A 23,416-nucleotide genomic window follows, 5' to 3' on the forward strand; every position below is an offset into this window, starting at 1 on the left:
TTTTGGACTAAAGATGAATATGGCTAAAACAAAAGTAATGATGAACAAGTATGACACGGAAAGGGAAATAATGATTGAAGGAGCAGTAATTGAAAAGGTGGAATCATATACTTATCTGGGACAAGTTATTAGCTGTAATAATGATAAATGGCTGGAAGTCAAGAGAAGAATAAATTTTGGATGGATAGCATTCAGGAAATATAGTCACATACTGAAGAGCAATATCCCAGTTTGAAACGTAAAATAATGAACCACTGTATACTCCCCACCATGACTTATGGAAGTGAAACTTGGGCACTCACCAAAAGAATGGAAGAGAAGCTGAGAACTACACAGCGAAGAATGGAACGAATTATATTGGGAATCAGACTGTTAGATAAGAAGAGAAACACATGGATTAGGCAGCAAACTCAAGTAAAGGACATTTTTATCAAAAGTAAAGAACTAAAATGGTCTTGGGCAGGATACATAGCTCGAAGACATGACAGATGGACTAAGAAAATATCAGAATGGTACCCAAGAGGAGCTAGAAGAAAACCTGGAAGACAACGACGGAGATGAACAGATAAAATTCGTGAGTTTGTGAGTAGTAAATTGATGGCAATTGCACAAAATAGAAGGAACTGGAAAGTTGTTGGAGAAGCCTTCGTCCTGCAGTGGATTGAAATTGCTGATGATGATGATGCTGTCTATTATGTTATCAGTACGCTGGCAGACGATTAATGCTGTGTGCTGTATAATACGGATAATGATATTATACGGATAATACGTTGACAGACGATTTCTGGCCGTCTCCATGAGCCCGGAATGACAACTTGTGGTAGTATATGTTATGCCAGAAATTGTGCCGCCAGGAAGGGGATAAGCGGCAGATCAGATTGATAAAATACTTGGATGATGATAATGTTTTAACTGGACAGTCTACATCACAGTATAAAGTCTTCAGTTTCCCCAAAATATTGTCACTGGAGAAAAACTAATGACACTGCAAGATTCTCGTTCCACACGAGAACACCACCTCCACCGTAATTGTCCCTTTCTCTGATTGGAGGGATGGTACCGCATTCCTCGTTGTCTCTAGATGAAATAACGTCTAGAATTCGCTTGTACGCTAAAACGGGACTCATCAGAGAACAGAAATGTACCCCATTTATCAGGGCTCCAAGCCGCACGTTAATGGTACCCGTTTCGATGTGCTCTGCGAGGTTTGGAGTCAATGGGATACAAACCACTTGTTTCTTTGCGTAGAGTCCACTTGAATTGAGCTTCATAACACAGTCCGTTTGGAAATGTTTTCATCTGTGGCCGTATCTTCCTTATGTTCCTATCTTCCTTAATAGCTTTTCTGTTCTGTTATACTTATATTCTGTTGGAACATTTCATCTTGTTCTTCTAAGAGTAATGAAGTTATCTGGGAAATGTTTTTCAAACGCAAATGTAACACGCTGATTTTAAGAGTCATCTAGCAAATTAAAAATGGTGAATGAAGAAAAGATATCTCTTCTTTTTTATCTAAAAAATTGTGAAATAAGGATTTAAATTTTCCCAAGGATCAACTCTTCTCATGCTGGTCAAATTTTGATCGTGTACAGTAGTGCAGATGTGTTGCTCGATGATACAAGCAGAAGAAACAGCAATTCTTCAAAACTCCACCCTGCAATCCAATTAAAAGTTCACTGACCTTATAAGCGGAACAGACTTCAAAAAGAATGGGCAATAGATGCTGAAGGTTGCTGTAGTTATAAAACCTTCTTACTTCGGATTCAACCAATAGCTGTAATTGTTCTGCGTTACCATGAAACCCTAATTCTTCTGTATCTTTATTTCTTTTTTTAAATATAGGAAATGTTGTACCATCAGCTAGCAGATTACATTCTTTTTGTTTGAATCCCAAGGAAGTATTTATTTTTGGCCGATGGTTTGCCCCTTTAATTGTGTTTTCTCTGCAATACAAGGCTGGAGTGCAGTGAATCTGATTAGTAATTTCACTTCGAAAAGAAACTCGGAGCCCAAAAAGCATCGTTCCAGGACATCGTGAACTTAAAATGGTTATATCCACGCAATGACTCGTCTCTTTTGTGGGCTATCCGGTGCTGCCACCTTTAGGGCAAATTAAATTTTCTCCGAGCTCCGTCCACTCTAAAAATAGCCTCCTCCCTGTGTGCGCGCGCCCGTGAGTGTAGCGTGAGTCATACGTTTTCAGTCAGTGGACTGCAGTGTTAAGTAGAGGAGTAGAGAAGGCCACTGAGAACAATGGCTCTCCGCTGTGTGTTGGTGCACTGGCTCCTGCCGCACTCGTCAAAAGAGACAGTGCTGACCCGCCCATGATATTCACCCATGGTAAGTACGAACACTTTGTTTACGAGCATTTCTTTGAAAATACCTGCGAAAGAGCGCTTCGGCTAAAATAGATGCGTTTACCAAGGGTTCAATCGAGGATGTTGATGCTGCCAATGTCACCCACTCCAGCTCCATATTAGCAGTAACCAAAGGGAGAACTGTAGTGCAATTCCAACTGGCATGGATGCCATTAGCTGCGAGCGCTGCACATTGGGGGAACGACGCTTGTGCGCCCTGATATGATTTCGAATAACAACGAGATTTATGAAACAGTCCAGCTGGTGAAGTCATGGATATTTGCTGATCTTTAGAAAATGCGCTGCTTTTAGACAAGAGAACTGGGATACCTCCTCTTATGACAATAATCGACCTTGAAAGAGCTCGAAGAACAAGTACGTTGAGGTACAATATAGATATGATTACATTTAGCTACTCCAGGTTGAGGTTTAAGTCATGCGAATAAGATAATGTACTCTTCGTTTAGTTTAGTTAAGAGTTCTTCATTAAGAGAAAATTAAAATTATAGGGAGTTCATAATTAGATTTTTATCGAATACCAATTGGCGATTAATATCACCACCGATTTATTGTGAAGACCCAGATGTCCATTATTTACACAATTTTAAAACAAAATCAAGATAAATATCTTTTTTGACTCTTGTATGATCGTAACATATGTGATCCTGGTGGAAAATATTTTAAACTCAATAAGAAGGTTCATTATCACCAGTGGGTTGAGAAGCATCATCAATATCTCTGTTCCTGATATTATAAAAGCCAGCTGAAGGTCTCTTAGGTTTCACTCCTGACTCTGAGGTATTCCAGCAGAATCTGTCAAATATTGTGTATCAGTTCGCCTGTTATGCCACAAACACAGATGCCAATTAAAAAAAATATCCACAACAAATTTCTTCTGTACAGAAGAGCGTGATCATTCTAGAATAACTGATCAATGCCTTTTTTACCAGCTGATCTTATTTATACAGGCTCTACACATCACAGACTCTGCACTTTAATCTGAGGTTCTGTTGGCTGAATAGAGAAACTCATATAGTTCTTGTGCTGTCTTCGATAAGACAATTGACTTGTGATCATCAAAGGTTCCCTGTTCCTAATAAACGTTGGCCCATCTTTTTTTTTTTTTCATTATAAATGAATATTAACCCATTTTGCACCAACTAATCCACCTGATCAATATTTGCTTAAGTATTGACCTTGTGTACTTGATCCAAAGAGGCAAATCTCTATTTGTTTTCGCTTCCCAAAATTCTGGTTTTCCTCTCTCAGATTGGGAAACGGAGTACAGAATCACTTATGATATAATGATGCCTCAAGACCTTAGTGGCTTCGACGCTCACTGTAACTTCCCGAATATAAAGCAATTTGTTAAAGAATTTTGTATTTCTTTAAGAAATTTGTTTGTTTGATCGTAAGAATATTATGTATTTTTGTCTATGGATCCAGTCTTGTGGAATCCCTTGTATATTAATGTTAAAATTTATAGTATACAGATATACCGTGATAAACCGTGAATAATATTCGTTGAGAATAATATTTTTGGAATACTTAGATTAACAGAAAAGGAAAGATTCTTAGTGGCCTTGCTTGACCTTGACCTATCAAAGTTAAACCTGATAGCAAATTGATTTGAAGAGGTAAGAATACATCTTTATTTGTCTTCGCAGAACCACAGCCTTTATCTCACTGAATACCTTTAGAATAAACTGGAACCTCGACTTTAGAGACCAGGCAATCAGTGGCCAAATTAGCAACCTGCATTTTTCAAAGAAGTTTTCATTGATACAACATCTGTAAATTTTCGACCCTACTTTGGTTTTAATTTTAGAGTATATTCTCGTCGAATTCCTAACCAATTTTTGATAACAAGTAGGCGCATTTGTTTTACTTCCAACACAGCAACACTTTTCTCGAAGAAAACGTTCGTTGCACTAGGAGTTAAATCAGGAGACTCGTCAAGTCCTGGTTCCTAAAGAACAAGGACGTCTTCCAAGGGAAAAATTGGTTATAACGAAGAATTGTCATCTTTTAAGGAATGAATTTGAAAGTGTCTGGAATTTTGCCCAGACATGAAAAGAGTCTTGCCAATAAATTCCGTCCAAAGCTCATGGGGTAGAACTTTTCTCAGCATGACCATAGACAGAAGGGACTATTTTATAGATACCAGGATGCACTTAAATGGTAGTTTTTCAAGGATATTTGCTGATGTTCTCGAGGCAGTGTCAGGTGGATTGGGAAACCGTTGGTTTGTGGAGGATAGATACAGGTACTGATAGTTTCAAGACAACTATAAACAAAGGTGGCATTGATTATTTCGTGTTGCTTCTATTAGTCATGCGATATTATGAATAGTCCGTGGAAAGGCATTATAAAGCCTGTGTGGGATTCACATGGGAGTAGACGGACAGACATATATTTACTTGCTTGTACACTAAAGATAGGACCACAGTAAATAAATTTGAAGAATTTGATGTTAAACAACTAGATGGTGTTAGTTAAGACTCACTGCAGGTCGATATTTCGATACTCATCTTCCAGGCTTTGCTTCCTGTATTCTTTGTCATCGATTAGTTTATTGGAATCATTTAGAGGATATTAAAATATTCAGTGGTGTTTGAGAAAATTAAGACAATGTCTTGCTTTTCCAGATTCGTGGACGGCGGGTGTGGTTAATTTCTGGCTAAGCAGTAAAATGCCAACATTAGAGGAACAATCAGACCATGGTATCTGATATTGGGGATGCAGAATTTTAATATTGAGATATAATGTGTATAGAAAGGTCAAACATGATGGGGGGGTTATTCTTTTGATTAAGAAACCCATATATACAAAACAATCAGTAGAAACAAGCCAGTTTAATGTTGAGCAATCCAGTTTAACATAAAATGGAAAAACAAACATGAATTTGTTAAAAGCCAAATGACTGTGACGATGAACAACTATACAGACAAATAGAGTAGGCCAGCAAATTTGAAGTTTACCTTTCCAAATATCCAGTTGGCCACTCGTACAGTAGCAGAATACTTCTGAATTTTCTGGGTGGCTGTTTTCTATACCAACATCTTAGAGGAGCAACAAGAAAAAGCAGTGCTCTTCGTAGTTACAGCAATGATATTAAGAATCTTCAAGTTAAGAAACCACTAGCTGGCTGTGACCATAATGTCTTGATGCGAGATTTATTCAGAGAAATAATTGCTGTCCAGTTTAAAGGGAAGGAATTTTATTTTCTCAGAGATGAGGCTCAGAAATTTTGTAAATTTTTATTCATTGGGACCAACTAATGTTGCTAGAAAAATGCTAATGGGAAATGTCCAAGGATGTAATTGCAGAACTTAAGCGTTTTATATCAGCCAAGAGATATTGCTTAATGTTAGATCAAAATGGATGTTAGAAAAGCCAACGATATTAGCGGCAAAAAAAAAGAAAATAAATAAGGAATAATTATAGATTTTCAGGAGACTCAGAGTTCAGTCCTACAGTAATCACAAGGTATTATGCAATCAAATTACTCAAGGCAGCCTAAGGCAGGTCTTTGGCTAAGAAAGTAGCAAAGAATTCTTTGCTTCATGAAAAGTATTGCATTTAGTTAGAATAATTGCATAATAACATGCCATTTGGACAGTAGTTGTTAAAAGGAAGATGACCTAAGAGTAATTTTACAGTCCGATATGAAATTTTCTGAGGTTCAAACAGGCTGCTAAAACAGCCCATGGAGTTCTGTCAATAATATACATGAACTTTGCCAGCAAGGACACAGAGATAATTATCCATTTTATAAGGCAATGGTTAGGCTCCATCTGGAACACTGCATGTAGATTCGGAAACCTATTTTAGAAAGGACTCAGATCTGTTGGAAAGTGAGCAGAGAAGATCAACAAGATTAGTCGGGCTCACAAAAGGATATTTTTACCAACAAACTGTAGTTCTGTAAATTGTAATCACTGTAATAATCACTCTAACATAAGCTTTTGCATGGTGATTGAATTGATGTGCTTTAAATTGAGAAAGGATGGTTGCAGAATTTGCAGAGTAGATGGGTGTTATTTTGCATTCAGTCAAATAATAATTGATTGGTTGAATAAACTTGCAACAAGCAGTTATTTTTTTTTTTTATTTTCGTGGTGTTGTGGAAGTGGGTAGTTGGAATAAATTTACAGAAGGTTTGGACAAATTATTGGCACGAATGGACAAGCGAGGGGGTTTTTTTTGCTTGTGCTGTATAATCATTTCTTCCTCGCAGTATTAATATTATTAATATTGCCAGTATTAATACTAATACCGATACTGTAGAATATGTGGTTCAATCAATTTTGATACGTAAATCATGATTTCAATATGATTTTAATGAAATCATATTTCATTAAAAACGGCACACAGTGGCTGGGATGGTTATGCATTTAGAACAGGTGCATTATCGATGTTGTTGGTGGTGTATTTGCAGTATAAACATTCAGTAAGAAGGAGTATCACTACTACGTAAGGAGTGTTAAGTAAATTGCAAGATTTGACGTGAACAGGCCTTGTTGATAATTGCTGTTCCTAAAAAAAAACATTAGAAAACCAATTTATCGCATTTTCACAATCATTGCTGTATGCCACAAAAATGTTAAAGATGTTTACAACAACGAACCGCGAAATACCACGAAGGGGTTATTCAAAGTCGTCATGGAGCTAGCGACACTTTAAAGTGGCTTAAATTAACGCAATAGAAACTCCATCTTTCATTATGCGTTCATCTAATTTTTCGTTCCTTTTTTTTTACTTCTGGCGCAGTGCCCTACACCCCTGTGGCCATGTATCCATCACACACCACCTTTCCGTGGAGACCAAAGGAGGAGGTTGAACCAACTAATTCCAATTACCAGCCATACTGGGCGGGTGTTTCCCCTCAACCATTCCTAACTATCTTCAACTCCAGTGTCCTCCATGAAGCCACTCTACTCGGTAACGACACTTACGATGATCTGGACAGGATCCCCTGTGTTTCCTGGCAACAGCCCCAGCATATCCTCTTCCAGTTGGCTAATATCTGCTTCTGTATCTCGTATCTGTCTCCCAACAGCAGATTTGGCATTCTTTTTATGCATGGACTTCTGATCTTGGGTAAGTTTCTCCTTTATAATCGAATGAATATACTTTCTTATAAATTCTGCTGAAAATATTACTCTTTTCTAAACACGCTACATTATTCTTTCTAAAGTTCTCAAGCACTCAGTCGAAGTAAAGAATGATAAGACAGGAGTATCTGAATAAGAAATGGTTATAAAATGCGAGTATCAAAACTAGATTCTTTGGTCCACAGTCCCGGTTAGATGTACATTTTTTGGTATGAACCTGTGCAGTTGCAGCTGTTCTGTGAAAATTCATGGAACGCAGTTCTCGACGTGTCGGGGAAACACTTATAGGTTCCAGGGCCACTATTAGTTGAAAGCTCAATTTCTCCAGGATATGGTTGAGAAGCAAGGTTTTCTTGAACCAGCTCAAGGCGTGCTTTATGCAACATTTTATGCCTACCCGGTCGTTTCTTGGTCTCATTGTCATTCATTGAGACCAAGAAATCAAGTAAAGTCCTCTGATATGCTCGAAAAATTCCACATCCAGCCAGGATCGAACACAAATCCTTACGTAGAGATGCTGCCTCTCTAGATTGAACCTGTTCTCGTAAGCAGGTGGGGGCTTTTGCTCGAGCTACGCAGACAGTGACTCCTCACCTGAACTATGCCGAATTCCACGGACTGTTTGAATACATTTGTGTTCATCCGTAACACATGATCTGCGATATCTTCAGTGTTTTTATTTTTAGTTGACTCCTTCAGAATTTAAATATTTGGATTTAGTTATATAGATTTACTGACCAGAAAATCAGAAACATTTTGCAATTGGCCTAAACGCACGGTATGCAAATGTAATCACATATTCCTTGTTATAAAATCAATAGCATACGCTTTCCTGTGGTTTCTTAATCGATCCAGTCATGGATAAAACAGGAAAAAGTTTAAGAACACAAACGAAATCACTGTCGAAAGCAACTATCTCAAAAGCAAGCGCAATGAGTGGAAAACGAAATGAGAATGCAGCTCTAAAAAGAAGAAATGTGGCAGAATAGAAAGTCGTCCAGTGTGCAGGAAATGACTCAAATATTCAATTTAGGACAAGAAAACCCCATTTTCAACCGAACTATGCAGCGAAGTTGAAGAATCTAAATAGTCGTGTGCTTATATGAAAGCCACTTCTTTCTGTAAAATATCGATAGATTCGACTGGAATGATCCCACCAACGTCAAGACTGGACTGTGGAACAGTGGAAAAGGATCATGTGGTCTGACAGTCTCGATATACAATTTTTTTTGCACCAACGGTACACTTAAAGTGTGGCGTAAACCATGAAACCATGCATCCAATTTGTCTCCACTCATGCGGCTGGAAGTAACATCATAGTATGAGAGATGTCTTGCTAGCAGGGACTGAATCCGCTCATACCTTTAGAAGGCGTTAACTACAATAAATATATTTTTCTGTCGTATACGAATAACTTCATCTGCAATGCTTCATTATTATCCGGACTGCATTGGATTCTTTCAAGACGACAACGCAACCATCCACCGAGCAAAAATTATATCTGAATGGTTCAAGGAACAATCCTAAAATTTCCAACATCTATCCTGGCCAACTCATTCCCCAGATGTAAATCCCACTGAGAATGTCTGTGACATTTTGGACAGGGCAATTTAACCTCGCATTTCTCTACCCACCACAATACAAAGGAAATTTCTCTTCCGATGAAGAGGCTAAGACGACTACACATGAAATACAATATATGATTTCCGATTGACAGCAAATAACAGTCTTAATAATTATCTCTACTCTAACACACATATCTCAGTAGCTGCTTTAGCTTTTCGTAATAAATAAATTAAAAGAACCTTCATCGCTCTGGATATTCATCGCATTACTGGTCGTATTTCAACCCTCTCCGAATTAATAGAGAAATTCATTCGTCAGTATGGATTTCATCAGGTTCCATTAGTTCTCCTAACAAAGCTGATGTCACTTGTCTTTCGACACATTCTATAGAAAACTTTGGAGAAACACAAACACTTGTTCTAGACCAGAGGTCTCCAACCTTTTCAATACAATGTGCACCAAATTGTATTAATATCATGCTTTTTTTTTTCAAAGAAAAGGAAGAAAATGAATAAACATAAAGAGGGAGAAAAAGCGATCTCTATTGGGAATCATTTTTAATGGAAAATAGAAAAAGAAACAATTTTGAAACATGAAGTTTCTTTTATCCAACTCAATCGATATCAATATTCCTGGTTCTGACAATACCAAAGCAGGAAAATATAATTTTAAGAATTGCAGCTGTCTCCCAGTAGTCCCGAAAATCCAGATGAGGAACTCTACTCTAGGATGGATAAGACATTCCATCTACTTTTCATATGAAGAAACAATACTCTGTGTATTTCCTGAAAATTCAATGGTAATATCAACAAATTTCTTTTGTGGTCTCTTAACCTTCATCACACCCAAGATACTATTGCTCAACAATCTTTTTATTTTTTCTTCAGCAGATATAAAGATAACCGGGCTTTCTGAAAAACTAATTTCTGATAGAAACGCAAGCTGATCTTCAAGCACTTTTCCAGAATGTTGAATCTTCAGCTTATATCCAACGCGTCTTGTGGGGTTTTACAAAAACTGACTCCTTGCAATATAAAAAATTACTTCAGTAAGCCTTCTCCACAGATTAGTGTTATTAATCTATGGAAAACTTTAGTAAGGAAGACCGAAATGCTTCTATACGCACAAAAGAAAGAAATAACAACAACGCGTCATTCTCTTACTAAGAAAAATGGAAACAAAGTGGTTTCTACAGCAACAGTAAGGTGAGAGTTTCTAGAGAAATATATTTCTTCGATAAGGAGAATCTTTCTCAGAAATAAACATGTTTTCTTATTGATATGGATGCGGGTTCCCTTAACAACAAAATAACAAGCACATTCCGCCCAATTACCAAGATGTTTCCTGGAGAGGTGCAAAGTGCGTGTGCAGTAGACTTGAAATATGTCCCTTAAAATGAACTCAGATAGCTTTCCCTCCGAGCCATTCGCTTATCGATCGTCCGCCCCGTGTTTTCGACGCTGTCAGTGAGCCGTGCTTATCTCGCAGCAGCCACTGATACGCATCTGAAGAGAAGGTATACAAAGATGCTGCCGACATCTGTTTATGCACCATCCCACCGCCTTTGACGGTGACAGGGTTTCAGCGGTAAATGACACAAGAGACAGCATGACGCATAGGCACACTTAATGACACGCCCACCTCGCTGAATGTTCAGACATTTCGATCGAACACAAATCCCAGAACCTTATGGCAAGCGGTGTTGGTTGAGGACGCAAACTGAATTTCTAATGCTGGCTTCCGGCCTCTATTTCGTGGAGTGCATCGGGCCACTGTTGATGATAATTCCATCTAATGCTTAACCACCTGACATCGTAGCGTGCATCAACACGATTCTCAGGGAAACCAGTAATCTGACACATAATCGAAAACCCATAACAAAATGACACTCCAGGAAATACCGTTACCGTGGCAACCGGAAATTGCCACGAGGTAGAATCTGCGAAGCAATAGTCTGCATTAAACCCCAAATAACCTTCAGCTCAACTGCCTCTATGTGTTAATTTGTCTCATTTGTAGGATCTATTCAAATTTCAAAGCACCCTATTGAATTATCGTAACCAATTTTTATCCTTTATCCTCGTAAATTAATGAAGTAGAATCTCTTTTACATCCATGGACTTTTTAATTCATCCTTTTGCCAGGTTTCCTGCTGTTCTCCACTTGGGCCTGGAATATCATTTGCGCACCCGATGTCTTTTCTTGGAATTTTTGTTTCATGGTACTCAACATGGGACAGACCTTGTACATCCTATACACCATGAGACAAGTGAAATTTCCCCCGGAACTGGAAGAAATATATCAAACTATGTTTCAACCCCTTCAGGTAAGATATCAACTAACTTTAGCTAACCACACTAGTAATTCAACTATAGAAAATTATCAACTATTAAGTGAAGTGAAAGTACTATTTTGACAAAACTTTAAGAAATTTTAAGTCTTGAATACCCAAGGCCATTTGTTTGCTCAATAATGTGTTGAATTCAATTGGCACAATAATTTAGAATTTTTTAAGTAATACACATATTTCGATTTAACTAAATTTCAAATTTATAACCTAAAAGTATTATTTAGTTCTGTAATTTTCTATGGCTACCGAATGAAGATGGAAGAAGAGCATTGCTGTGTTTTGGATGCAGGAAAAAGATAACATCGTTGGTGGCATCAAATTTTGCAGTGCTTATGAAGCCTATATTGGAGTGCCTAATGTGGGATCAAAACAAGTTGTGGTTTTTCATTTCTGCTGTGGCAGATGCAGATCAACATTAGAGTCTTCAGAATTAGATGAGGAACATCTGATTAACAGGATAAGTGAGATTACACCTCAGGAGCCTGTACAAGTGTAATGCCACATTCCATAATCTGAAATAATTGTGCGAATTTGTAACAGACTTGAGTCTAACCAGATCCAATGCAGAGCTCCAGAAAAAGAGGGAAGTCAATGTAGAAAAACAACGCAGTACAAACCATTTTAAGATTTTTTATTAGACATCGAAAAATTTACAGCAAAAATATTTAATTGACTAATATTGACAACTACTGATTTTTCATCAAAATATCCCCCATGAGATTTTATCACTTCCTTACACAGACGCGGCATTCTGGCAATTAATTTTGTCTGGACTGACATTATTCCAAGTGATCCGCAAGGCTCCCATAAATTTTGTGAAGATGGGCAGACTTCACGGACTTGATGGTCTAAATGATCCCATAAAAGCTATATTGGCGATTAGGTTGTCCACGCAATGATGTCAAATATCTTGTTGTTTACTGTCTAGAAAATCTGTTCTTCGGGTCATTTTCTTGTAATATTAAATTTCTTCCACAGAGTCGAAGTCCAGAGGATATTGCATCATGTTTAAGGATGTTTTTTTATTGCCTTCTTTTCTTGAAATTCCTTCAATTCTGACAATGTCAGAATTGAAAGAATTTCAATTCTGATCTTCAGATCATGATGAAACCACCACCGTGCTTGATTGTAGGCACTAAACAATGTGGCACCATTTTTTGTTCATTTTTTGTTCATTTTTATCGTCTTACAGAAACTCCACGCTTCGATCCAAAACTTTCCAATTTGTGTTCAACTGGCCACAGTACGCTTATCCACTCTTCAATTGTCCAATGTTGATGGCTCTTAGAATAAGCCAACCGTTTCTTTCGATTTTCCAGTTTTAATAATGGTTTTCGGACCCCTACCCGACCACGAAGTCCTGCTTGTTTAAGAAATTTTACAGTGAATGTAGACAGGCGAGTTTCTGTGTTCCTATCGGACACTGCTCGGATCTCAGAGCAGTAAGTCGTCCATTGTGCTTAGAAATCACTGTTATGGTCTTATCTTGTGCTTCTGTTGTTCCGCGCTGTCACCATGATCGTGGTTTGTCCTTTAAACTGCCACTCTCCTTGAATCATCGAATGGTAGTTTGTATTCTATCTTTAAAGGAAACACGGAGTTTTTAGCCAATACTTCTCATGGAATAACTTTCTTTATACAGAGTTGTAATAGCACTTTTTTTCCAAACTGAGTTCCTCATTTCTTGCCATGTTTATCACGAAACACGCAAAGCTTCCACCAATTCTATCAGTTACAACTCTTACTCCTCAATTTATATTGTTATTTAAACCCTCTAGAATCATTTACAATCTTCTATAATATTAAAACAATACTCCCACATTCTAAAATATTTTCCAATAATCTACAATGTTCTACCACATTCAGAAGTCTTCTTCACCTTTCTGAAATATTGTCCAATAGTCTAGAAATTTCTTAAATACATCTTAAATTAATATTTTTGATTTTTTATATAATAAAAAATATTTTAATAAACAGTTTGAAAATTAAGAAACATTAAAGGTGGCTTCAAGCTTTTAAGCTGGAGTGCGTGTACGTTTATGTGTTGTTACAGAATCTCTGTGCTGTTGGTTTGATTTGATGAGTCTTTACGAGAATAGTCCATAAAGGTCCAATGTTCATCGACATTGGACCTTTACCAACTATTAGCTACATCTAAATGATGTTGCTAATGAAACCCACCTGTTCCTGGTGCTCGCTCTATTCATATTAAAGAACTCTACGTAAATGTGAAGTATATGTTAGAGAAGATCGTGTATGACCAGAATAAATGAAATATCTGTTGGACTTAAAGATGTTTAGTTCCTACTGAGTTTGCAAGACGGTTTCGCCAAATCCCCTTCTTTTCTCTGCCCCTTGGAAAGCAGGACAGTAGATCAGCACTACAGAAGAGAATGGTCTGCCAGATTTCAGTTGCAGCTTGGCACACGCAATGTAGTAAACAGTCCCTTAGTTGCAAGAAACAAAGTCTTGCTTCCATTACTTCATATCAAGGTACTTAGAACATGGAAGGGCAAAGTTTGAAGGTGGGTTAGGAATATTTTTGTCTGTCGATCACAATGTTTATTATTAAGAACAATAGAACCGTGGTAGCTTTGCCTGTTTGCTGGACGAAAAATCAGAGTTTCCAGGAGAACCCATGCAACCCTCAATTGAGACCCACGTTGTGAAAAGTATCTGCGTCACTGACAGAATTTGAACTCAGGCCTTTTCTACCCGGTGTGAGGAGGACGCTTATTAATAACATTGTGATGCCTGGGAGGGCTTAATTTAGAAGTCCTGCTCAAACAATTTGTTAAAGCTCTAGATTTTCAAGGTGACTGCAAACGTATACAGTCTGTTTCCAAAACTTCACCAAGAAATTCAGATAAACAGAATCTTTTTGAAAACTTTTACATGGTGTTATATGTCGGATGGATTATACGTATATACTTCATATAAATATTTTATTTGTATAAAATATGAAATAAAACATAAATATCACTAGCATTACATTAATTCTTTCTTATTTAGAAAAAATTATGGAACGATTTTTAGCTTTCACAGATCATTAATAACTTCACTTTTTCAACATTTCAATCTTTATCGTTCCCATTTTGAGATAATCTTGATGTAATGGATATAAATATCACATTTGCTCTGATATTTGTTAAAATAATCTTTATGAACCTTCCATCGCGTTATATAACCTTGGCCTTTGATCTGGCTGACCTTAATCTGCCCTTCGCTGAGCTCCATGGGAAAACATAAAGGTTGATCGACTTAGTGTGACGAAGATCTTATCAATGTATGTCACATACGAGTTAAAAAGAAATTTTAAAGAAAGTTTCCTTAGGGTTCTGCGCTACATTCCACAGAATTTGAAACATCCCGATAACCTCTCTTAACCATCTCTTATTAATTCTCTGATAAGCCTCATAAATATCTCATCGCGGTTCCTTTTCTATGCCACATTGACACGCATAGTGAGGCGTTCAATACGATTCAGTTTTTCTCTGTGTCATGTACGCAGACGTGACTTGCTCCACCGCACCTGTCTGCAGTACCATGAAAGGGTCGTCGACCTACACTACCTTTTTCATTAATAACAAACGTTCCGCCAGGTTTCCCGACTGCTGTTCAAGAAGCTGGTGAGCCTGGAGTATGCGCAGATCATGTCTCTCCACGCAGGAGAAGCCTATGCCATGCAGAACCTGACAAGGACGGACAGACTGGGACTCCTGATATCGGGGAAGTAAGTAACGATTTTTTAACCTCTATCCATGGTTTATATTTCTGCTGGTATTTTATGGAATGGCTTTACTGCCAAAATGATGAAGTTGCAGTCTTGGATGTTGCCATACTAGAAAATATCATCCATTTGCAGCCTTGGGTGATACTTTGTAGTATGGAAAATGTGCTGACAGAAAATTTACGCGATGATCAAAAATATGGTGAACCAACGTAGCGTTGGTTCACCATATTTCAATATGTATCAATAATCTTTAATGTATCAATAGCAATGTTTCCCTTACTACAATTAAGTGCTTAGTGATGTTCTCCTCCCAAATGTTCTAAAGGTTCTCTTCATTGCCACGTGTATTTGGGTGTATTCCTCAACTCCTTCTTAATTATAAAACATGATGGAATTGTGTGAAACGTTTGTTGGTAAAGTATTACCATAATCTTCAATTATAAGTTTAAATATAGTGTTGAAAGACGATATTCTTCTATTCAGAGATCGTAATCATGATAGCCAAAATTGAGGAACAACACCTGTATAATTTGGAAGATCAATACAGAGTGCGCTGTGTCACACCCACCCTTTTCACGAAATGGAGGGTTCCTTCATTAATAGCATCACGCTGTTGATGGCTGCGGTGTATTATTATTATTATTATTATTTAGTTTATTAAGCTTGATTTCACCCCCAGTACAGTTGGTTGGCTAGAAGGGTGTACATAGAATTATAAGGACAATAGATGATCTGACAATGCACATGCCTGGAGTTGGCATAATATGGGTATTGAGTAACAGAGACAGTAAACTTAGGTTTGATTATGTATACGCAGGAGAATTGATTCAGTTTACAATCTATTAAAAAAGTTTACAATCTATTAAAAAGGCAGCCAAAATCTTGAAATACAGAGGTTCCTGATTTTATGCGTCTGTAAATGGCATGTGATGGATTGGTAGATGGTAGATTCACTATAAGATTCACTGGAAGTCGGTGTTTCGATGCAAGTCTTCCAGGATATTCTTCTGCGAATTGGTTTATCCAACAAGATATGCATCATGTCAACCAAAACAGATATGCATCATGTCAACCAAAACAGATATGCATCATGTCAACCAAAAGTGTAAACAACTGGTTTCAGGAACATGAAAGTAAATTCAGCTACCTATTGCCGTGTTCTTCCCAGCAATTATATCTTAATCCGATTCAGCACCTGTGGAACGAGGTTTAGAGATTGACACGATTTGAAGCAATTGAGTCAATATCAACTAATATATATCTGTGGCTCGCTTTCGATACCTCAATGTGTCCATGCCTCTATGAATTCAGGCTGTTCTGAGGGCTGAAGGGTACCTAAGAAAGGTACCTGAATGGTATCTGTTCTAAGGGTTGAAGGTGTATCTAAAAAAGTACCCTCTCGGCGTATGTACATCATGAATAATTTACATATCAAGAAAAATACAAACTCATTCGTCACACTAATTCTGAGAAGTAAATTGTTAAGAATAAATTATCATGTATGGTACTTAAAGAAACAGATTTTTTTATTTTTTTTTATTTTAAATTGCGTACTTGGAACATGGAACGGCAAAGTTTGAAGGTGGGTTAGGAATAGTTTTGTCTGTCGATCTCAACGCTTATTATTAAGAATAATAGAACGTTGTAGCTTTTGCTGGAAGAAAAATCAAAGTTTCCAGGAGAAACCATGCAACCCTGAATTGAGACCGAATAACTTAACCACGCCATGAAAAAGGACCATGAAAATTCCTTGCGTCATTGACAAAATTTGAACTCAGTCCTTTTCTACCTGGCGTGAGGAGAAGGAGGACGCTTATTACAATCATTACGCTCCAAGAGGGCTTCATTTAGAAGTCCGCGAAAACAGGTTGCATGACACTGGTCTAGATTTCCAGAAAAACGTGATTTTCGTCCAGAAAACAGATAAATCGACCACTGAATATATGCAATTTATAGAAAAGATATACTAACTCCTCAGCTACTTTGGTTCTAAGCCTCAAGCTGTGAGGCATATACCCGGAAAGTTATGTTCTGAAAGGTATCATGGCCGATACAATTTATTTGATCTTATGGTACGGTGTGAGGAAGCGACAGATCGTGAAGATAAAATTGAATGAGTGAGTGAAATATTATTTTATTCTTACCAACTATGGTAGCATCATCCCATACAGTTCGATGAGTAGGAACATTGAGCATATACTCATGAGGCTACATAACGAATATGGTACGTCTATAAGAAGTGGTGCGGATTGATGGTACCTTTACATAGCTAATGGGAAAACAAAACTTAAGGTGTTATTAATACTCAGTTAGATTAATATAGATGAGGTCTAACAGGGTATTAATATACGATAATAGTACAACATGATCAACTGTAGCCCAATGGATTTCAAGGGCAATTTTGGCAACGTGCCTTTTGATGTTTTCCTTCTAACAGCCAGAGACCGACTTGGAAACTCTATCGTTAGCTATCCTCATAACCTGAAGTCACAAGGATTAAGGTTCGGTAAGTGGGATCGCAAAGCGTTGAAAAAAATTCCTGGAAATTATTTGGTCATTGTTAAATATGTCCGATGAGTAAGGTAATCTTTTATTCATTGATATCTTTTCTTTTTCAACCAGGATAAACGTCATCACTGACCATCATTTTCTGCATCACATCAGCCCGAAAGAATTTTTAGATTCTCCTGAGTTCGAATCCAGCAGAGCTGGGGTAGAAGAGAAATTCAAGGTAAGGAAGAAATTATTCTGACAGCTCTGCGACTCTTTGGTTTCGTTTAAAATGACAATAAAAAAATCCGCCCACTAAGATGCAATTGCAATGGAAACCTCATATAAAGTTAGCTTCATTCTAGATTTAAAAAATAACTTTAGCTGCGCTTATTTGCATGATTTAAAAAGCAAAGGATGTTATTTTAAGTGCAGTGTTTCTCTGCAGGTATCAATTATTGCAGCAACTCCATGTCGATACATCTTTTGGCAAAGGCAAACTCTAGAATATCTTCTGATCAAAGAACCCTACCTCGCGAATGTCCTTTCCCTCCTGCTGGCTAGGGATATAACCACTAAGCTCTACGCCATGAACGACAAGGTATCTATTCATTTAACTAATATTTTTAAGGTTCTGACAATTTTTTCTTGAAAATGGTATGGACATTGAAGGAAAATTCATGTATACGGTTTTTTTAACATTTATAGTTTAATATATAAAAAAGCTTTACTAAAAAAACAAGAAATTCTAAGTGTAGTTCATATTCAAATGTCTACTGCATTTTCACAGAAACTGCCTGAAATCAGAATTAGTTTTAAACCCTTTCAGAGCTACCTTCCATCCCTTCACAAAGATTTGATCCTTACCAGGCCTCTCACCAATTATAAACGAACTTTAAATTCTCCTCCAAAGAATAAAACAATTGAGTTTAAACGCACTAAATCGACCAAACATTAGGTTGAGACTTTTTAACCAGTATGCGCATTTAAAGACATTTTCAGAGAAATCTTATAAGCTCTGTATTTCTCTATTATTGATGTAAATTTTTAATGACTGTCTGTCGCATCCCTTTCGTTACACCTATCGATTACATGTGCCTCAATTCCTCCCCACAGATCGTCACGGAGAAAGGTTCCCATCTAGACATTCGACTGCCCAGTATCACTGGATCTATGACGTCACATCCGACTACTCAGGATGGTGGAGATCCTCGATCCTCGTTCCGAAGCATCCCCTGCAAAAGCCCTCACAGTAACAGCATGAGTCACAACCCCCTTGCCTACATACAGAACTTCCCCCTAAATGGGATGTATCGAGACCAAGAAGGAGATTCTGGTGAGTCATTCTCTATTGGGGGGGAGATATGGGGATGCGATCAGAGACAAAGCTCGGGGCATTAAACAAAAGATGTTATCGCTAGCTGCTCTAGGCATTTAGACGAAGACAATCGGGCCATTGACGATACCCTAAAGCGTTCCATGGCTATGAATATTCATCAAGTTTTTGCGCTGAGAGGGTGTTTCGATTCGTGTGCTACTTTTCTAGTAATACATTATATCGAAGTTACTTTAGCTTAAAAGGGGATTTTATCTACGATGCAGTGATCTGCACATTGCCCCTTCATATTGTTAGTCTACCACGGAGGGGCAAAGAGTATCCGAACTACCTGGGATCTCTTTTTCTTTTAAATGATATTATTTTCCAGCTATTTTTCCAATAGTGGATACATTGCAAAAAGATCTTCTTTGAAGTCCTGAAAAATGTATTTTTCAAGACTTCAAAGAGTTTAATGTTTTCAAATAAAATGGGACCACTCACCATACTTTCAGAGTAAAGAAATGGGTTATTCCTTTCTGGTGGTCAAATTTTGAACTTTTTGTTTAATTATTTTTTTCTAAATTTCGACCTATAGTTTTCGATTTAGTAATTTTTAAATGTGGAAAAGTATTTTTTTATAACGAACTTGTATGTATAGCGAACTAGAATTATTAATGATAAAAAATGCTGGATTTTTATTTCTCTAATTTCATGAAATTCCGTTCACTGAGTTGCTATATGCAGGGGGGGCCTGATGGACAGAGGAAACGGGGAATAAGAGACAATGTTAAGCCACTCGAACTCTCTCCTTGCCTATAGTTTCCTTTATTTTGTTTTTAAACGATATATTTGCATCCACAGCGCATATGGTTCGATATAACTACCATTTCTGGATTCATTCGGATAACTGGAGTTTCGGATAATCGATGTCCCACTTTATTTCTACTGCTACGGAAGAAGATCCCCCATTCACATGTAAATAAGTTTATAAACTTCAGGATACCAGTGTTCTAGCTAATATGGAGTTTCATACTGGACGTTGTGAACATCGAGTCTACCTCAAACGATACCAAGATGTCTTCTTTGATTTCCACATCTTTCAATCTGGTAATTAGGTCCTGGTTGTTTTTTATGGATCAGTGGTTCTTTGGTATGATTTGTTAGAGGAGTTGTATTAGTGATTTTGAAATCTTCTGTCCGAGGTGAAGGCTTCCGCTAATAATAGGCCTGGCTGGGAAACCTGGTTTGTGGATTTGTATGCTTGCAAAGAGGTATGATGCTTCTGAGCTGTTGGGATTCAGTTTTTTTATGAAGATCTTCTATTAAGGTCGAACACCGATTTTAGTTTTTGCTTTACTTTATTTTCTATCTGGTTAGTGGGGGTCAGTGTTTTCGATCCTTTGTGAGTGTTGGTGTCTTTCAGTAGGTCTTGAACTTTATCGATCTAGTCCTTCGTGTTCATAATGACTGTGGCGTTTCCTTTATCTGCTTTCGATATGTGAATGGTTTTATCTTTCTTAAGGTCTAATAATGGTCTTCTTTCGATGGTTGTTAAATTGTTGACTTTCTTGTTGATCTTGTAGTCTGTGTTTTGGAGTCACTGTATAGCTTTGAGATTTGGAGTCTCTGGCTCGCTCATCCTTAATGTTCCTCAAACTGCTGTGGAAGTGGACAAGGAAGTTGAGTGTGGAAATTTGCTAGGGGTGGTTTTCAATTTAAACCTTTGTTTAGTACGTTAACTTCCTCACGTGATATTCAAGTAGTGTAAGTGATTATTACTAAAAGTATAATTCTGTGGAAAATCACCGGTAACGTCCTTCCCCAACTGTATTAGACGTTGAATATTTTTATGATGATTCAAAGAGGACAAGCAAAATCATTACAATTAAAGGTGAACAATGCACCGGTGGCTGATGAAATAAATTCAATTATACTGAAAGGTTCGTAAACAAACCTTGAATCAGACCTATAAGTTTGACTTCTGTACCAAAGAGGATTATGAAGTGAAAGAGGATTACTTGGAAAAGAATGGAACTATAAGAGAGTTCAGTGTGGGGTTTCTTAAGAGGAGATCATGTCTGATTGACTCGGTGCCTGTAATAATTATAGTATAGGTAAAATTTGAATTTTTGTTACTACAGCTTTTCGATCATCCGCAGTCCAGTTTTAAATCTTTGGCAGGGATTATTTTATGCATAGCTTTTAACATTGGTCTTTTTCTGCCAGACCTTACTCCAGACATCCACGTTTGAAATTCTCTTCGCAGTGTTCTCTCAGGAATCGGCTGAAGAAGTTCTTGCTCTTTCTGAAACACCAACAAATCCAGCAATTTCTTTAACAGGATGTCCTTTAGAACTGCCAAATGCTATCACTCCTTTTCCCACTCACTAACATCTTTTCTGCAACCCGTCTTTCGTGATTGAGACGAGACCTCTTGCTTCTTCAATCACAACTGCTATACCTCTAAATAGAGAAGACTAATTAACCTCATACTCTACTTTCAGTACTATAAGCAAACAAGAGTAGAAGATACACGTGGTCAATCTGTTGTATGACCTAAATACCACGAGTGACTAATTTTTTTGTCCGGTGTCCTCATTTTGTGAGAGTGAAACCTTAAATTTTATAAATAAATTTGTTTTATGCTAGAGTGAAACGATCTATTGGAAAACCCATCTTTTGCCCATCTCTATGAAGATGATTAGATTAAAAATAAACGCTCTCATCTGCTTCCACTTAACCTATTAACTCACACTGACACGAAAGGCCGTTTAATATAAGATAAAATTCTTTTTCTGCACACCTCCCTTTTGCAGTAGCTGCCAATATTCTTGAAAATCAAGTCTTCTAGACTCATCTTCACACATACCACCTTAACGCGCTGCCAGATTTTTCTTCATTGTTCCAGCCTAATGAAGTAACAGTCCACAACAAAAGACATCCATTTTGTCTAATACGCGTACATTTTCTATCGCCTGCCACGCCGTCACAGCACCCCCCCCATTATGCGCCACTTCATACACAAGCTGCTTCTCAGCGGTGATCGTCATCTCCGTGTTTATGAACCTTTCAACTCATCCATCCTCGTAGTCTCGCTGCAAAACCGTCCAAGTATGCTACGTTCCCACGCTTACAAGGTTTATGTGGAGCTCGAGACGACACGTTCTTTCTCCTATCCCCTGGATAAACGTAATTACGGAAAGGTCACAAAGTCGAGAGAGTGGAGCAAGCCAACCATGTCCCGCCACGAGCCTCGGTTGCCGTAGCGGAGTTCCCTGGCGGGCTTATAATGACATTTGTCACGTCGCTAGCCAGGCACTAAGGAAGAAGTGTGTCATGCGTCACCGCGCGTGCCACTCAATAGCGCACAAAGCCCCTCGTGGAATGGGAGGGGGAGGAAGTGTGTTTTACAACGAGCAGCGTCAAAACCACAAGCAGCATCGGAGTATTGATACCCCTCCAGAGTGGAGAATTGGCTCCAATATCAGCCTTCCTGCTTAAGGGGATAGAGGGGGGGGGGTTTCGATGACCCATTACGTTAACTCCTTGCGCACTGTAGGAGAAGAAAAACGACACTTGGGGCGTTGAGTGTAAGCTGTAGTTAAGGTCCGGCGCGATTTTCCACTCGTGTCACCACTCTAGTTGGGCTAAACATTACAAACACTTCGTTGAGCAGCGGCATCTTCTCCCTTCAAAGAGCACCCGGAAGTCAGGACACCAGTAATCTGCGCTAATATTAAAAGCCACTACTCAAACCCACGCGAAGAGTATTTTTGCTGAAGACGTGAACTCAATACAAAAGAAACATTGCTGCATCTGCGCAAATAACTCTTTTTGTTTTTCTTTTTTAGATTTCGATAGCAAAGAGAGGCTGATGTCATATCCAGTGTCCAACAATCTTCCTATGAAACCTTATCCGGCTGCAGGACGATGCGAATGACGTCATCGATGAAGCCATTACTCTCCAAATTATAGATACGGTTGCCAAGCAACCCCGGAACAGTATTCTGCGTGTCCGTTGGAGCCAAGGCTGCCAGGAGGAACTTCGATGTTTATTTTTGAAGCGCGGATTTATAATTTCAGTGTGGAGTAGGAATATTCCAATATTTGGGACTGTCCCTATTTGCACTAAAAAAAGCACTTTCGGAAATGATTTATTTTCAAATCTGCCTTTTATGTGTAGGACAAAGAAAGTGAACTTTAAGGAATTATATGTTCCCAAGATAGCGCCCGAAGCAGGGTAAACGAATATTTATACCGAAAAATAACTCTCGAAAATTATGGTAAGGATCAATACAGAGGATCCAAGTATCCCAAGATGGCTACCCTTCTTTAAGAATATATTGGAGAATTTAAACTTGGAAAGTATGTGCGTGACTGTGAATATTACCAAATGTTGTCCTGGTGTGTCGATGTTCAGTATGCGAAAGAAAATCGATATTAAATATTTATCAATTAAGTTAATTTCCCTTATGATTTGATTGG

General features: G+C 37.9%; 1 protein-coding gene across 1 annotated transcript; it reads left to right on the plus strand.

Moving 5' to 3' along the window:
* The first annotated feature begins 2,201 nt into the window (after nucleotides 1-2,201).
* On the plus strand, nucleotides 2,202-23,416 carry LOC150081211 (popeye domain-containing protein 3-like). Its single transcript, XM_090379389.1, has 8 exons — nucleotides 2,202-2,340; nucleotides 7,131-7,460; nucleotides 11,185-11,366; nucleotides 14,993-15,123; nucleotides 17,746-17,854; nucleotides 18,062-18,214; nucleotides 18,730-18,949; nucleotides 22,783-23,416. The coding sequence occupies exons 1-8, from the start codon at nucleotides 2,325-2,327 to the stop codon at nucleotides 22,869-22,871; spliced, it is 1,230 nt and encodes a 409-aa protein (XP_090235515.1). The 5' UTR covers nucleotides 2,202-2,324; the 3' UTR covers nucleotides 22,872-23,416.

Source organism: Mastigoproctus giganteus, chromosome 8 (assembly GCF_048544385.1).
Source record: "Mastigoproctus giganteus isolate SK-2022 chromosome 8, ASM4854438v1, whole genome shotgun sequence".
Classification (NCBI taxonomy): Eukaryota; Metazoa; Arthropoda; class Arachnida; order Uropygi; family Thelyphonidae; genus Mastigoproctus; species Mastigoproctus giganteus.